This window comes from Schistocerca nitens, chromosome 6 (assembly GCF_023898315.1).
Source record: "Schistocerca nitens isolate TAMUIC-IGC-003100 chromosome 6, iqSchNite1.1, whole genome shotgun sequence".
In the NCBI taxonomy this organism is placed as follows: domain Eukaryota; kingdom Metazoa; phylum Arthropoda; class Insecta; order Orthoptera; family Acrididae; genus Schistocerca; species Schistocerca nitens.
Window position 1 is genome coordinate 73,312,561 of NC_064619.1, and position 17,696 is coordinate 73,330,256.

Here is a 17,696-nt window from a genome sequence, read left to right on the forward strand (position 1 = left end):
ATGTAAAGTAACAAGAAGTTAATACGTTAAAAGACATTTCTCAGATGAAGAAATTTTAATCAGTTTTTCAGAAGACCGTCAATGTTATCATCATAGCTTTAAGGTACTGTTAACAGACAAATATACATCAATTACCTGAAGCAAGGTGATAAGTGGACAGACATATTCCTGTGGCGTTTCTCAAACCTATTATATTTACGAATGTAGTGCAGGTAGTCCCGCCTGATAACAATAGTACGTTGCATTTTCATCTTCTGCACAACACCAGTTAAAATACGCCCTCTGATGGACACATTACCAGTAAATGGGCACTTCTTGTCTATGTACGTACCCTCAATTGCCTGTGGAGAAAGTACAAGTTTCTGTATGAATGCACTGCAGATGCAATTTTTTTTTCCAAATGCCTCAGCAACTTAGTATATGTTCTTATCTTAATATTGTTAAGCTTAGGACTAACTGCATGCAACCAGCAGACCATTGTTTTCCAACACCTCAATCTTTGCTGAATTGTTTAAGATACCCAAATAGGATGGACTCTCATATGGTTTAGTTTCCAGTTGCAAAACAAACCTATTACTTTTTACTGTATCAGCACCATAATGTTAAAAATAGTGTACAAGTGGCAAAAGCCCAAATGGTCACAGCTTATCAACATCTACAAAAAAAAAAAAAAAAAAAAAAAAAAAAAAAAAAAAAAAAAAAAAAAAAAAACCAGACCGATACATTAGCCAAAGGGTGACTACATAGAGAGTAACTTTTAGAAATCATGCTCACCTCACCAATGCGAATGAAACTTTGCACAGAGATCCTCTATAGATTACAACTAAGCTGCACAAAATTTGAACTCTAGATTCAGTGTTGTAGGTTGCTTTCATTGAAGAGCTGCAAGATCTGACAATTTTGACCAAATTTATAACCTCTCTCATCAAATACATAAACCTCTTTATGACTGCTAAATACCATTACCATTTTCTTTATTGTTTCATTAGAAAGAGCAATTCTCTTAGTACTAGATGAGATTTTGTTTTGGAGTCCCTCAGGATAAGCAAAGTTTTCTGGTAAGGTTTTTTTTTTTTCAACTTTCTTAGAGCACAATGAACTGTCCTGTATAAACAAAAGTTCTCCCCAGTTAGATTAGCCCTTTTCTGCAACAGACATGCTCTCTACATTCCGTGCTGGACATGGCTTTGTTGCCTCTGTACTGCTCACCAGATATGCTACCTCTGCTAAGAGATCACCTTCCAGCTAGTATGAAATACTTATCTGATTTTGAGAAAACTATTCGCAGAAAAAAAATGATTTTTGCCATCTTAAGAGTCTGATATCTTCGCTTGATAAAGGACTGAATTTATTTTTCTTATTCGTCATATTTAATGTGCTGCATCAAATTTAGTACAAGACTGCACAACATTTAAAAGGGTTTGCAGATGTAAAGACACATTGCTTAAATTTTGCTTATGGTCAACTCTGGTTTGTACATTCCTATGTATGAAATGTGGACAAGATATTGAAACATTATTTGAAACTGACTACAGAATGATATCTCAATTTGCTCTGAAGTTCCCCCTGCGAGGCACCCCATTTCCTTCCTTGCACATTGGGAATAATGTTATAAGAATCATAATATTTTATAAACAGTTCAAGACATGGGAAATGAAATTTTTGCAAATGATAGCACATGAAAAGCCACATATATTGTACGATAAATACTAGAATTTTTTTATTTGCTGAAATATGGCAATAACCTGTCCACAGCAGGGAGAGGTCAATCACAACAGGGCACGTACACACATCAACAGCGCTTAAACGAAAACCAGGAACCACGTTTAAATACATCCTTGGCTGAGGAGCAGCGGAGCATGAGATGTTAACTCATCTGGAGCAGTCAGTCAAAGGATTAAAGAACATAGATACAAATATTTTCAGGTTTCATACACAATAATCACTTGTTAAAACAGTGGTTTGTGAATGTTGGACAGTAGTATTTTAAGCTCTTTTTTTATAACCTCATCCATAAGTTGTTGTGGTCTTCAGTCCAGAAACTGATTTGATGCCACATTCTATGCTACCCTACCCTGTGCAAGCCTCCATCTCCCAGTACCTACAGCAACCTACATCCTTCTGAATCTGCTTACTGCATTCATCTCTTTGTCTCCCTCTATGATTTTTACCCTCCACGCTTCCCTCCAATACTAAATTGGTGATCCCTTGATGCCTCAGAACATGTCCTACCAACTGATCCCTTCTTTTAGTCAGGTTGTGCCACAAAGTCCTCTTCTCCCTAATTCTATTCAGTACCTCCTCATTAATTAGTTGATCTACCCGTCTAATCTTTGGCATTCTTCAGTAGCACCACATGTCTAAAGCTTCTATTCTCCGATTTCTATTTATCGTCCATGTTTCACTTCCATACATGGCTACACTCCATACAAATACATTCAGAAAGACTTCCTGACAAATCTATACCTGATGTTACCAAATTTCTCTTCTTTAAAAACACTTTCCTTGCCATGGCCAGTCTACATTTTATATCCTCTCTACTTCGACCACCATCAGTTATTTTGCTCCCCAAATAGCAAAACTCCTTTACTACTTTAACTGTCTCATTTACTGATCTAATTCCCTCAGCATCATCCAACTTAGACTACATTCCATTACCCTCTTTTTGCTTTTGTTGATGTCCATCTTGTATCCTCCTTTCAAGACATTGTCCATTCCGTTCAGCTGCTCTTCCAGGTCCTTTGCTGTTTGACATAATTACAATGTCATCGGCAAACCTCAAAGTTTTTATTTCTTCTCCATGGATTTTAATTCCTACTCTGAATTTTTCTTTTGTTTCCTTTACTGCTTGCTCAATATACAGATTGAATAACATTTGGAGACAGGCTACAGCCCTTCTCATGCCCTTCCCAACCACTGCTTCCATTTCATGCCCCTCGACTCTTACAACTGCCATCTGGTTTCTGGACAAATTGTAAACAGTGTTTTGTTCCCTGTATTTAATCCCTGCCACCTTCAGAATTTGAAAGAGAGTATTCCAGTCAACATTCTCAAAAGCTTTCTATAAGACTACAAATGCTAGAAACATAGGTTTGCCTTTCCTTAATCTATCTTCTAAGGTAAGTCATAGGGTCAGTATTGCCTCTCATGTTCCAACATTTCTACGTAATCCAAACTGATCTTCCCGAGGTCAGCTTCTACCAGTTTTTCCATTCGTCTGTAAAGAATTCATGCTAGTATTTTGCAACCACGACATTAAACTGATAGTTCCATAATTTTCACACCTGTCAACACCTGCTTTCTTTGATATTGGAATTATATTATTCTTGAAGTCTGAGGGTATTTCGGCAGTCTTGTGCATATTGCTCACCAGATGGTAGTTTTGTCAAGGCTGGCTCTCCCAAGGCTATCAGTACTTCTAATGCAATGTTGTCTACTCCCAGGGTCTTGTTTCAGCTTAGGTCTTTCAGCACTGTCAAATTCTTCACACAGTATCGTATCTCCCATTTCAGCTTCATCTACATCCTCTTCTATTTCCACAATATTGTCCTCAATTGCATTTCCCTTATATAGACCCTCTATATACTCCTTGCACCTTTCTGCTTTCCCTTCTTTACTTAGGACTGGTTTTCCATCTGCATTCTTGATATTCATACAGGTGATTCTCTTTTCTGCAAAGGTCTCTAATTTTAATGTAGGCAGTAAATCTTACCCCTAGTGAGAGATGCCTCGACATCCTTACACTTGTCCTCTAGCAATCCTTGCTTAGCCATTCTGCACTTCCCCCGTCACTCATTTCTGAGACATTTGTATTCCTTTTTGCCTGCTTTGATTACTGCATTTTTGTACTTTCTCCTTTCATCAATTAAATTCAGTATCTCTTCTGTTACCCAAGGATTTCTACTAGCCCTCGTCTTTTAACCTACTTGATCCTCTGCTGCCTTTATTATTTCATCTATCTAAGCTACCCATTTTTGTTCTACTGTATTGCTTTCCCCTGTATTTGTCAATTGTTCCCTAATGCTCTCTCTGAAACCCACTACAACCTCTGGTTCTTTCAGTTTATCCAGGTCCCATCTCCTTGAATTCCTACCTTTCTGCAGTTTCTTCAATTTTAATCTGCAATTCATAACCAATAAACTGGTCAGAATCCACACCTGCCCCTTGGGAATGTCTTACAATTTAAAACCTGTTTCCTAAATCTGTCTTACCATTATATAATCTATTTGAAATCTTCCAGTGTCTCGGGGCCTCTTCCTTGTATACAGCCTTCTTTTCACAGTTCTTAAACCAAGTGTTCACTATGATTAAGTTATACTCTGTGCAAAATTCTCCGAACAGCTTCCTCTTTCATTTCTTACCCCCAGTCCATATTCACCTACTTTTTCTTCTTTTCCTTTGCCTACTATCAAATTCCAGTCCCCCATGACTTAAAATTTTCATCTCCCTTAACTACCTGAATAATTTCTTTTATCTCATCATACATTTCTTCAATCTCTTCACCTGTAGAACTAATTGGCATATAAACATACAGTGGTAGGTGTGGTCTTCTTGTCTATTTTGGCTACAATAATACTGTCATTATGCTGTTCGTAGTAGCTCCTATTTTTAATTCGTTATTAAAACTACTCCTACATTACCCTTGTTTGATTTTGTATTTATAAACCTGTATTCACCTGACCAGAAGTCCTGTTCCTCCTGCCACTGAACTTCACTAATTCCCATTATATTTAATTTTAACCTATTCATTTCCCTTTTCAAATTTTCTAACCTACCTGTCCGATTAAGGGATCTGACATTCATTGCTCTGATCTGTAGAACACCAGCTTTCTTTCTCCCGAGAACGACATCGCCCTGAATAGTCCCCGCCTGAAGATCCAAGTAAGGGCTGTTTCACTTCCAGAATATTTTACCCAAGAGGACACCATCATCATTTAACCGTACAGTAAAGATGCATACCCTCAGGAAAAATTACGGCTGTAGCTTCCTCTTGCTTTCAGCCGTATGCAGTACCAGCACAGCAAGGCCGTTTTGGTTAATGTTAAAAGGCCAGATTGGCCAGTTATCCAAACTGTTGCCTCTGCAGCTACTGAAAAGGCTGCTGCCCCTCTTCTGGAACCGTAGATTTGTCTGGCCTCTCACAGATACCCTTCCATTGTAGTTGCACCTATGGTATGGTTATATGTATCGCTGAGACACGCAAGCTTCCCCACCAATGGCAAGGTCCATGGTTCATGACGGAGGGGGCGGGAGGTACATAAATACTTCACATCAGGTTCGAGTACAAACTAAGTGCTGTATTAACAACAAGCAACTTGTCTGCAGAACACAAAAGGCACACCATATAGTTTTTTAGTTTAAAAATTATTGCAGCCACAACACAACTGAAAAATCCTTACCACTTATTTTCCTCAAACTCTGACCTTGAGCCATCAGTAATTTGGCCAAAACTGATGTATAGGGGTCATAAATTCATTTTACCTGACACATTAATGTGCATCTGCTTTCCATATGTATCTTTTGACTAATTATACTTCCCGTGATTTAGTAATGTGAATGCTTGGATAAATTATGTTCAGGAACTTTAACAGTATGTGTAGAAAAATGATCCTGCTTTGGGCAATAACAAAGAAAAAATAAAGGTTACAATACTTAGTCAATACTACACCACAACATTTATGATTCCTGTTCCATTTCTATTCTGCCACTTTACATTTTTAACAACTACCATTACTATTTATCATAATATTTCAGACCGATGATACCAGACAGTGCTGGACGGAATACAAGTACTGGAAGCAGAACCTCAACAATTTTGTAGAACAATTAACATTTCTTCAAGTAACACTGATAATAGGTATTGACTTTTCTTTTTCTAATGTCTTTTATACTGCCAACTATGAGAACCATTTTGCTCATCACATGAGCTTTTGAAAATGCCACCAAAAATTAATTTTCAGGAAACACTATCTTTTTACCCAAATGTTTCTAGGAATTTTTCATGCAACAACATATAATATTTTCATTTTCTGTAAAAACAGAAAAATTTAAGATAAGGTAATAAGTAATTTTCAATTTAAGGTGATATGGCATTCAGAGTTTCCATAATTCACCAAATCTGTTTTGTTGTGTGTGCAGCTATCTAATAGACAAATCACATTGGAAGACTTTTACACCGTTTATGAAGAAAGCAAATGACTGGATGGTTGGTCTAATGATTAAAGGGACCAAACTGTGAGGTCATCACTCCCCTCCTACCAGGAACAGGCAAATCTAAATTACACACCAAAGTTGGGCCTAGTTTATGAAACCCAAGAAAAGAAAACCCCAAGGTTGACCAAAGGTTGAAGCCTACAGAAAGGATCAAGGAAGAAGAAAAAGACGTAGGAAACAGTGGGGGGTGAGGTGCCCATTCCAGCAGTCCAGGAAGCAGCCAGAGTCCTCCAAAATCAAAAAGTGGTATGGGGGGGGACCCCCACCACTTACCAGAGGCACCATAGTCAAAAGATGGCAAGAAAAGCACAGGGAAACAGAGGAAGAACACTACATCAAACAGAAGACACAAGAAGGTGGAAGAAGAGCAAAAGAGGAGTAGGGCGAGGTCTGAGACAGACCACCCAGCTCAGACAGCTGGTGCCCATTCGGGATAGAGGAAGCAACAGGGCGTCTCTAAGGGGACCTCCCTTAGAGAGAATGATAAAAACCCCTTTCATGAATAAACTGTAAAACCAGATCCGCCACTGTAGCACCATCCACTAACACCAAGTGCAGAGTGTCAGGAAGATTTTATGAGGCCACTGGAGGACAGCTAACGTGCGCTGGATGCTAGTCGCTTTGTGAAATAAGATTTTTTCTCTCAAGAGTATGAATTTGCCCCCACCCCCCTCCTTGATCTGGGCCTGCTGCCCGCTGCGCATGAAAGAATATGGCAGCTTGGGCGCTCCAGTAAAATTTTTCCCTGTAGCATCTAGCTGCTTGCTGCAACTGCTCACACAGCCAACAGCCACATTTCTGTAGCCAGAAGCAGGAGAAGGTACTACTAAACTGCGCATGATCCCACTCTTAACTGCTAAAGCGAATCTAATGTAAACAGTTGTGACGTCACGCTCATCGGAGGCAATTTGTTGTTATGGAACATTGCATAGTCTTCCTAAAGCCGTTGACACATTTTGCTGTTGGCAGACGCTTGTATGAGCACTGTGTATTGTTGCTGTATATGCCGCATTTCCTTTGCAATTTAAGTTTTCTTTTCGTTTTTTCTCTCGTTCATGTCTTATTGCTGCAGTATTATTCTGCAGTAGCGGGATACAGTAATATCCTTTGTTAGAGTATCGATTCTTGCCAGTCAAAATTACAAAAATTTCACTGAAAACAAAAACAATGAAAAATTCCCGGAATTCTAAAAAATTTCCGGGTTTTTCCCGGTTTTCTCCCAGACGAAAAAATTCCTGGGTCTTTCCCGGATCGTATACACCCTGATTCTACTGCCACAACCATAGAACATGTGTAAGGACCACGAAGATAGGACACGAGAAATTGTGGCGCGCACACAGAGGCATATAGCAGTTGTTTTTCCCTTGCTCTATTTGCAAGTGAAACAGGAAAGAAAATGACTGTAGTGATATAAGGTACCCTCCACCACAGGCTGTACGGTGGCTTACTGAGTATCTAAGTAGATGTAGATTGTGAAACTCCTGCCTCGACTAGGAGGCTGATCACATGGCTAGTCTGAAAGGCACCAGTTGCCAGTCATACTAGTGTATGAGGTCCAGCATCTGTACCACCAAAGGCGATGTTAATCATACGTGAGACTCCTGTAATTTAGATGAACTGGACAAATGCCATGTAGAGTTGTATCAGAATGGAGCACAGCTGACACCCCCTGTTGGTGCTGCTGAGGCATTGAAGAGCAGTGAGGTACAACCAACATATCCACTTTAGTTGACAAAAATGGGACAACCATATTAACTGGGCATCAAAGACCTGTCCCAAAGAATGATGAGACTTCATCACATTGAGGAAAAGCCCATCACAGTACAGATCTGGATGGGGATGGACTGTACAGCAATGACAGACATGCATAACATATCTTGGCAGCCAACAAATGGAAGCCGTGAGTGAGAGCCCAAGATTGCACTCAGTGTATTGCTCCCTGTGGTCTGCATTCCGCAATGTACACTGCGGACGAACAGAAAGAGCAAAAAATCATCAGCTTGGAAAGAAAGGGACACCGTAGGCCACACAGCCACCAAAAAACCATTGATAGCCACTAAAAAGAAAGGCATGCTCAAAACATTAACCCTGCAGAACCCCATTCTCCTGCAGATAGGAGATGCTAAGGGAGGCATTAACCTGTGCCTGGAAAGTGCAACGTCAATGAAAGTTAATAAAAATCAGGAGCAAACCACAGAGGCCCCACCCATGTAAGGTTTCACTCGACAAAAGATACATACCTAAAAAACTGAAAGTCAAGGTCACACCAATATTCAAGAAAGATATAGTGCATTTAAAATTAGTTGCAACTTTTGATGCTTGGCTGACTGAGGGGGACATGATGCCATCGCCTGGGCAACACCAATGGCGAGCCGGCTTTCCCTACCAGGCTGCCAGCTGTCCTGCTAACAAAGTTCTCCAGTTGCCACACCATGAATAAACAGCACCATGTGATGTCATGCATTAGATGAATTAATGTTCATCAGCTCTCGTTAAAAGTCGTATTTACTGGCTTTAGAATGTTCGTAGTCATCAGGTATTGTGAACAAGTGTTTTGCGTAAGCACTGCATTAACAACAGTGCAGTGCCATCTGGATACACGATTTTAGTAAAAGTGTCATCCGAGAACACGTTCACTGGCTGGGAAGATAACGTTCTGCTGCAAAACATTCCTTGGAGTTCGACAATAGTAATGGAGGAAACACCATACCACTCTGCTGTGATGCACAAAGCTCCAACAATGCAATGGAGGAAAGTGCTTATTTTGCTCTGGACACAAAGAAATGTTCCACGAGATGAAGTTGAACGCAGCATGTATAATGTGAATTTAATGGAACTTGTACTACTGTACACAACAAAAGTTAATGCTATCAGGTCAACGAACAGACTAATGGTAAAGGGCATAGTTTCAGCAAGCTTCCACCGTGTCACACTCATTTAAATCTGACTGAGAATATATGGGCCTAGGTGAAAAGTAATGTCAAAAAACAGCAAGTTGGCGCTCACTGAGGTTGGAATGCTGACAAAAGCCACTGCAAATTTTACACTACAGGACTGGTTTTGAGGTGTTGGCCATACCAAGACCTTCGCTGAGGACACACTGATACATGCAGGACTGTAGAGTCTTGCCATGTTAAAATCGGCTTCTCTTGTTGAAACACAGCAGAGTTCAGAAAAATTCATCTCACTAACACTCAAATGCAGTTGAATTTGCAACAAAATCCTGAAATGGTGCATTTTTAAACTAGCAACTGAGTGTGTCAGGTCAATAGTTTGTGAAATGGCCCATTCCGAGTAAAAAATAAACGTGTGACTTCTTCACTTGTATTGTTACAAAACCCACAGAAGTTCTCGTTTCACCAGTTATCAACTGCCCTCAATAATTACATTATTTCATTCAAAAAATCTGTAGTCACTTGAATATCTTAGCAGATATAGAAGTTTCGCATATTAATCATATGGCAAAATGCTCTTGTCTGTGTGCTATCATTTGGCAAAATCTTGTTTCGATATCTCAGACCCTTTATGGGATACAAGAGGAATTTATGAATATTTCATTCTAGTTTTTTTCCCCCACTGATCATGAGTTCGTGACAGAGTGCTTTACATACATTCCATTTTCTCGAGATTGGAAACAAACAGTAGTATCGTTCCAAGTTTAAAGAATGATTCAATATGTTATCTTCATTTAATACACAGCAACATGTAACATAACTCACCAAATACAATATCTGTTTTTCACTGCAAACTAAGAATTTCTAGCAGTAGTTACCTACTAATGAAATATCACAATAACTGGCTATTAACGAAATGATAGGCTTTTCATCATGAAGCTTACTACTATTAAATTTCAAGATGTGCGAGAATGAGAGTATTACTGATTGGTATCTCTGAAAAGCATTTGAGAAAGATCTTAGCACATAGTCAAGCAAACCTGCCATTTTACTGTGGTCACCTGCTAACACACCTTGCACACACTGGCAACTACGCTTCCCTTCACTCACTCTGCACTAAACTGTCAGAAGTCGCAACTAATTTTAAACGCACTGTAGTAGGAGTAATCCACTAAAATTACAGGCCCATATCATTAATGTTGATATGCAGCACCATTCTGGAACATACATTGTGTTCGAACATTATGCATTACCTCGAAGACACGGAAAGTCATCTAGTAAAATAGAAGTGATTTCTGGCACTCCCCAAGGTAGTGTTACAGGCCTTTGCTGTTCCTTATCTATATAAACGATTTAGGAGACAATCTGAGCAGCCGTCTTAGGTTGTTCACACACAACGCTGTTGTTTATCGACTAGTAAACTCATCACAAGATCAGAATAAACTGCAAAACAATTTAGAAAAGATATCTGTACGGTGTAAAAGTTGGCAATTGACCCTAAACAACAAAAAGTGTGAGGTCATCTACATAAGTGCTAAAAGGAATCCATTAAACTTCGATTACACAATAAATCAATCAAATCTAAAGGCTGTAAATTCAACTAATTATCTAGGAATTACAATTACAAACAACTCAAATCAGAAGGAACACTCAGAAAATATTGTGGGGAAGGCTAACCAGGGAAGGGCAGCATGTTTCGTATAACGCGAAATAGGGGAGAGGGTGTCACTGAACTTACACAGGATTTGAGGTGGAAGTGTCGTGCGCGAAATAGCGGTCAACGGCTGGCGACACCACAGTGGTGCGTCTGCATAGTATCGCTCAGTGGCCGGCGACACCATAGCAGTGTCATGAGCACAGTATCGCGCAGTGGCCGGTGACAGCACGTTAGTATCTTTTGCATTCTGTTGGTGTTTTGTTTAGGTAACAATAAGTTACAGGTGTCAACAAGTGTTTTGTTTTTATAAGTACTTTGTGCCCTTTCATCATGGCAGACAAGAGAGACAATAGGATTATTTACAATGAATGCAAGGACATCTCATCTGACGTTCCGGACGACTTGGCCGATTAGGAAGAAGACATTGGATGTCAAAAAAATGAAAGTCAAGCAGAATCATAAGAAGATAGTGAAATACGTCCAAGAAGAATTCGGCGAATTCTACGATTGCCAACTGATTCGGCTGAATCAGACAAAGAAGACAGTGCACAGTGGTCACACTTCGGATTACCGAGGACCAATAATAAATTTGAAGGATCCCCAGGCCCAAACATATTTCCCAAAGATTCACAGAGTGTCGAGGATATCGTACAAATATATATTTGGAACGATCTATTTGAATATATTAGCAACAAAACCAGAAAGTACTACAGCCAAAATTGCAATAAAAGGAAACTGGATTTCAAAAATGCCAAATTTGTCAATGTTACGGGACCCAACTTTAGAAAATGGTTTGGGCTTGCTATCCATATGGGAATTTTAAGAAAATCATGGATCAATGATTATTGGTCAACAAATCCGTTGACAGACACACTGATATTTCGTAAAACGATCTCCTGCAATGGATTCAGACAAATATTATCATTTTACATTTTTCCAACAGCAACAATAAACTGGATAGTGCCGACCGGCTTGCCAGTGTGCAATTCGTAATTGATTCTTTTTCGAAAAAGTTTAAAGAAATGTTTAATCTAAGTCAAAACATCTCAACTGATGAAGGAATGATACCACAGCGTGGACGGTTAAATTTTAAAGTTCACAATTCATCGAAAATTGTGAAATACAGCATACTCATTCGGAAGCTGTGTGATTCGAGTACGGGATACATTTCCTCATTCAAGATATATTGCGGTGCTGGACAGCCTTTAGCAAAAACAGTGACGGAACTACTGATACCTTCTGATGGAAAGTGGCATCACCTTTGCATGGATATTTATTATAACACTGTAGAACTTTCAGAGTAAATACTCGAAAAGAAAATTAGATTTTGTGGAACGATACGGCAAAACAGAGGATTTCCGGAAAATTAAAGAGTGCAAAGTCTGTGTGTTTGAAGCTTGTCGTCAACGGAAAGGTGACAATGCCCAGTGACAAGCCAAGTAATCTGACTTAGCGCTGCTGGTGCCAAGCGAATAAATTTGTACGAGACGTGCAGACAGCAAAGTGTTGCCTGGGCACAAAGCCATCTAAAGGCCAAAAGGTGGTCGAGAGATGGATGCCATTTGCAGTGTTGGAGGCATGACAGTGGTCTGTAACAGCCATAGCTATTTCAAGGGTCTACCAAGGGACAGTCTTCCGACGGGGAGAACCCAAAGATGAAGGAATCACAGACGGAGCTGCCGAAAGAATGGCATGTGTCAAACTCTGTATGGACTCATCAATGCCATCATGTGATGGAGAGGTTGGGATGGCAGCCAAGGAAAAGGCATACCAATCCGCATTATTAAGACCCACCTGAGAGGGCATCCAGGCGAGGAATGCTGGAGAAAAGGTAAGACGATTGGAAAGTGATCACTGTCACACAAATGATGAACAGCCCACTGAACAGAGGCAAGGAATTCAGGGCTACAGATGGAAAGATCATTGACCAAAAAAGTGCCGTGTGCCACACTTAAAGTGTGAGGATGCTCCAGTGTTGACGAGGCAGAGATCTAGTTCTGCCAACTGGTCTTCAACAATCCGACTCTGGGCAATGGTCGCAGTACCATCCCAAAAAGGGTTATGAACATTAAAGTCCCCAAGGAGAAAGGAAGGAAGCTGTCTAAGAAGGTATGATGAGCAGGAAAGGTAGAAGGCCAGGAAGGGGAGGAGGTAAATACTGCATATTGTAACAGTTTAAATGGATCTGAATGGCCAACTTCCAGCACAGTATGAAGAGAAACCCAAGAACTAACTATGTCTGTGTGGACCAAAACACAGACATCACTGGAGGCTCACAAAGGACCTATCCAGTTCCAGCACAAAACTTGGAAGCAATGAAGAGTTGGCGAATGAGTGTACACGAAACAAAATTCCTGCAATATGACACAAGCTACAGAGTAGAGAGAATGAAGAGTGCAATTTCGGAAGGTGGTAATAATAACCATCACAGTTACAATGGACAATAATAGTACACAGAACAGCTAAGAATGGGTCATTGTGTCACGTCAGTGTCCATCACTGGTATGGACGGAGAGACACCTATAAATGTTAAGACTGGACCCTGATTGACATGGAGGGGGCGACACCCCCTGGGATGTCGGAGAGGGAGTGCTTCATTCCGAGATTTATGCATTTTCTTCTTCTTCTTCTTCTTCTTCTTCTTCTTCTTCTTCGAACAGTGATGGAAGGCGTGGTCAGGAAGACAAGTCGCACCAATAGCAGGATCTGAAGAGACCTAGTGGCCTTAGGCCCACAGAGTGTGGGCCCTGGATCCAAGTCCAAGTACAGGCTGGTTCTCTGGGAAACACCGAGGAGGGGGGCTCTCCTAGAGGGAGCCCCTTCTCCAGCAGGTGGCAGAGAAGAGTCTTTCTTCTCCGGCTAAGGAAATGGAAAGGCTCTATGAAGTGAGGGAACAGAACCACCCGGGAGGAGGAAAGGGAAGGAAAGTAAGAAAGGAGGAAGGAGCAAAGAATGCAATAGAAGTCAAGACTGACACAGATACCATATGAAGGTGATCAAATTTCTGTTGGGCCTCAGAGTAGGAGAAACACTTGAGAGCTTAGAATTCATGAATTTCCTTTCCTTTTTATAGATCCAGCAAGCAAGGAGAATGTGGGCTGAAACAGTTCACGCACTTGGGTTGTTGGGTGCAAGGACTCCCCACATGGAGATGTTTGGTTTTTCTTTGCTTTAGGGCACAAAAACAACTGGGGTCATCACACGGAGAGGACTGCCACAGTCCCTGCAAATAGGACTTGCTTCACATTGCGAAGATGTGACCAAACAAAAGACACCACAAACAGCATATTAGAGAAGAGATATAGGTCTTCACATCACAATGCTAAACCATAACTGACTTTTCCACGAAGGACCCCCTCAAAAGCCAGGGTGAAAGCACCGCTATCAATGCAATTGTCCTTAGCACCTCTATGGACACCCTGGATGAAATAAATGCTGTGCCATTCCATGTTAGTCCAGAGTTCATCAGATTAAAGGTGAAGGTCCCTGCGGAAAATGATGTCCTGGATCATATTTATGGACTGGTGAGGACTCATGCCCATCAGGGTGTGTCTAAGTTTTTGCAAGGACAAAGGGAAGCCGACTGACTGGCATAAGGGGTTATTTCAGTAGCGAACCAGATCCCACCATACTAAATTGTGTTAACTTCGCCAAACTTATCTTTGACATGTTCTACAGAAAAACAGTGGTTTGGTCTCCCCATCTGTCCTGGAACAAATCAAGCAATGGGGAAAGTGTTTCACTCCAAGCTAAAGGCTAAGGAAGCAAAGGGAAGAGTAAGAGAGAACGTTCCTGCCTGAAGATCCAGCTGCAGAAGAGCAACCAGAAGTAAGGAGCTTAGCACACTTCAGTCATTGTTGTACCAGTGCTCCAAAATGATGAGCAAGCAGTCCTAGGCATATGTGAGGCAGTGAGAGCTCAGATACCACAAGCATGATTACCACATTGTCAGGGGCCTCAGGCAGATGGGTACACAACAGCTCCACCATGTCAACTGGCTAGATATGCTGGTGACCTAGCGAGTGGCAGGGGCTAAGTGGGGAAGAAAGGGGGAAGGGGAGGAGGGGGAGAGAAACCCACACCAAAGAGTAGTTCTTTTTTCCCAGAAACAATTTAGAAAGGGAGATCAAACCCCAAGGGAAGCAGCCGGGTCATCAAAGGGAAACACTGGTGGTGGTGATGGTGGTGGTGGGACAGCAGGAGTTAGAGGAAGAGAATGCAGCCTGGGATAGAAGAAAGGTTACAATAGGTTGGGGCCCTGTGCACATGCCACACGTAGCCACAAAAGGGCAGTGGGACTTTAATGTTCATAACCCTCTTTGGGATGGTACTGCGACCATTGCCCAGAGCCGGATTGTTGAAGACCTGTTGGCAGAACTAGATCTCTGCCTCCTCAACACTGGAGCATCCTCACACTTTAAGTGTGGCACACGGCACTTTTTTGGTCAATCAAAACTCACACCTGTAAAGCATCCAGACATTGCTTCAGTTTGTAAACCAAGTCCACATGACTTGCCAATACCAACAGCACATACAGAATATAAAGCTGATGATGAAACTCAGGAAGATGGTTTGCTTTCCTCTTCCAGTAACACATCAGATCCTGACTACCAATCTGGAGAAGGTATTCATTTAATAAACAATGCTGACCTTAATGACCTCATATCGGACCTGGCACTAACAAAAGTTCAAGCTGAACTGCTCAGTTCATGTATTAAAGAATTTAATTTGTTTGCACTGGGTACAACTACGCATTTTCACCACAAACACAAAGAACTTGTGGAATCCTCAGCAATGAGTGAGGCTATTTGCTACTGTACGAACATTCGATGTCATGTCAAGCCTTGGGGTGGAACAACATTAAAGCATAGCAATTTTTCACCGACTCGCCTAAAACAAGTTTGAAAGCAGCATTAGCACACAATGTAAACAAATAAGCATCAATACTGGTTGGATCTGCCCACCTGAAAGAGAGATACAGAACCATGTCACTACTTCTTGAAAAAATACTGTATCATGAGTTCAAAATGCATATCTGTGGTGACTAAAAAGTTATCGCCACTCATCGGCATGCAGACACGTTACCACAAGTACTGCTATTTTACCTGTGTGCAGGACAGCAGAGGTAGAAAGCACCACTACATAAAGAAATACTGGCAAATCAGAAACAATGCAGCTAGGAAATAAATATGTTCTTTGTGTGCCATTGATTGGTCGTGACAAAATAAATCATGCTACCACCTCACACCAAGGTGGGCTCATGAATTTCATAAAGGCATTAGATGACAACACATGCTTTTCAGTACCTGTGCAACATATTTCCAGAGTTGAGTTACGAAAAAGTGGTGTGTTCAGAGGTCCACAAATAAGGAAGGTAATTGCTGACACCCCCTCCAAAGCTAACTTAATGATACTGAAAGAAATGCATGGATGGCATTCAAAGCAATTTTAGCGAATTTCCTTGGAAATTCTAAACCTCTCACATCTTTCCCAAAAATCTAGGTTTACTCAGTGACGAACATAGTGAACATTTTCACCGGGACATCTTGGTGATGCAGCACTGATGGTTGATTACTGCTGGACACTTCAGCATGACATGCCAAATGCTCGTCACAAACAAGTCTGATACTAAAATGTAGACTTTCACGGCCGGAAATGTCATGTCTGAGGAATTGACACAGAATTCATCAACCGACCACGGCATAACAAAGAAGTCTGCACTCAAGAAATTCAAAGCAAACACACTTCAAATTACAGAAGTATTTTCAGAGTGTATTGTGTGTATTATATTTTAAAATCTAGATATTAATACACAGTTTATGTGCCACATGACTCAATCTCTCAATTTTCTTACCTAATGCCGAGTCTATTACTACAATAATTGTTCTAGTGAAATATGAATTGTTCAAGGAGTACATCTGAACAATGGGTGTGAGAGAAATGGTTTGTATATTTTCAATCAGCCTTTTTCACTTGTCTTAGAACAAGTGTTGGACACAAAGACATCCACATTTCCTTAAAACATTTTCCAGTGTAATAACAAAAAATGCACATGGTCTAGCACCCTGGCATATTCAAATTCATCAACCTATGTGGGTTGGCTGAAAAGTAATGCCTCCACATTCGTAACTCTTCAACAGTTGACAGCATTGGTATGCGGCAGGTACTGGCTTGTTTCGTAGCCTCTTCTCTACAGTTCCAGATGGCGGGAAGCCTTAGCATTGAACGCTTGTGTTGTTACAGTGTAAAGTATGGAACCCTGGGCAAACAGTTGGTTGATGCTATTTAAGCAACATGCAGTCATTAAATTCTTGACATCAGGTGTCACCCCAAAGGAGATTCATCAGAGAATGAAAGCAGTTTATGGCGATTTTGTTGATGTGAGTACTGTGTGTCATCGGGCACATATGTTTAAAGACATGGAGGCAGGAACATCTGACCTGCAGTGACGAACAAAGAGTTGGACGTCCTGTGACAGCAACCACCTAGTTTCACAAGCAAAATGTTGACAGACTGATTCAGGACAATCGTCTTATCACTCCAAGGAATTGCAAGCACAATTGGCATTTCACAAGAACTTGTGGGTCACGTTATTGCTTTGCTTGGCTATTGGAAGATCTGTGCACAATGGGTACCCCAGATGCTGACTCCAGACTTCAGAGACTGAATCTCACTATCGTACAACGTCCTCCATACAGACCAGACTTAGCATAGTCTTGACTTCCATCTGTTCCCGATAATGAAAGAATCTGCGGCGACATCATTATGCTTCTGAAAAAGACATTAAGTGACTTTGGTTGCAGAAACAGAGTGTTGACTTTTTCTGTGACGACTTCAGAAAACTTGATTGTTTGCAGAAATTTATCGAATTGGCTGGTGATTATATGGAAAAGTGAATATTGGCAATTAAAGATCACATTCTAAGTATTATT

General features: G+C 40.8%; 1 protein-coding gene across 2 annotated transcripts in view; it reads right to left on the bottom strand.

The window, feature by feature from the left end:
* Positions 1 to 17,696, bottom strand: part of LOC126262408 (40S ribosomal protein S11) — a 30,679-nt gene that overhangs the window by 194 nt on the left and 12,789 nt on the right. For both annotated transcript variants that reach the window (XM_049959033.1, XM_049959034.1), the window contains one exon: positions 136 to 341. In XM_049959033.1, the coding sequence (XP_049814990.1) occupies positions 136 to 341 (206 nt within the window). The remainder of the gene's footprint in view (positions 1 to 135; positions 342 to 17,696) is intronic.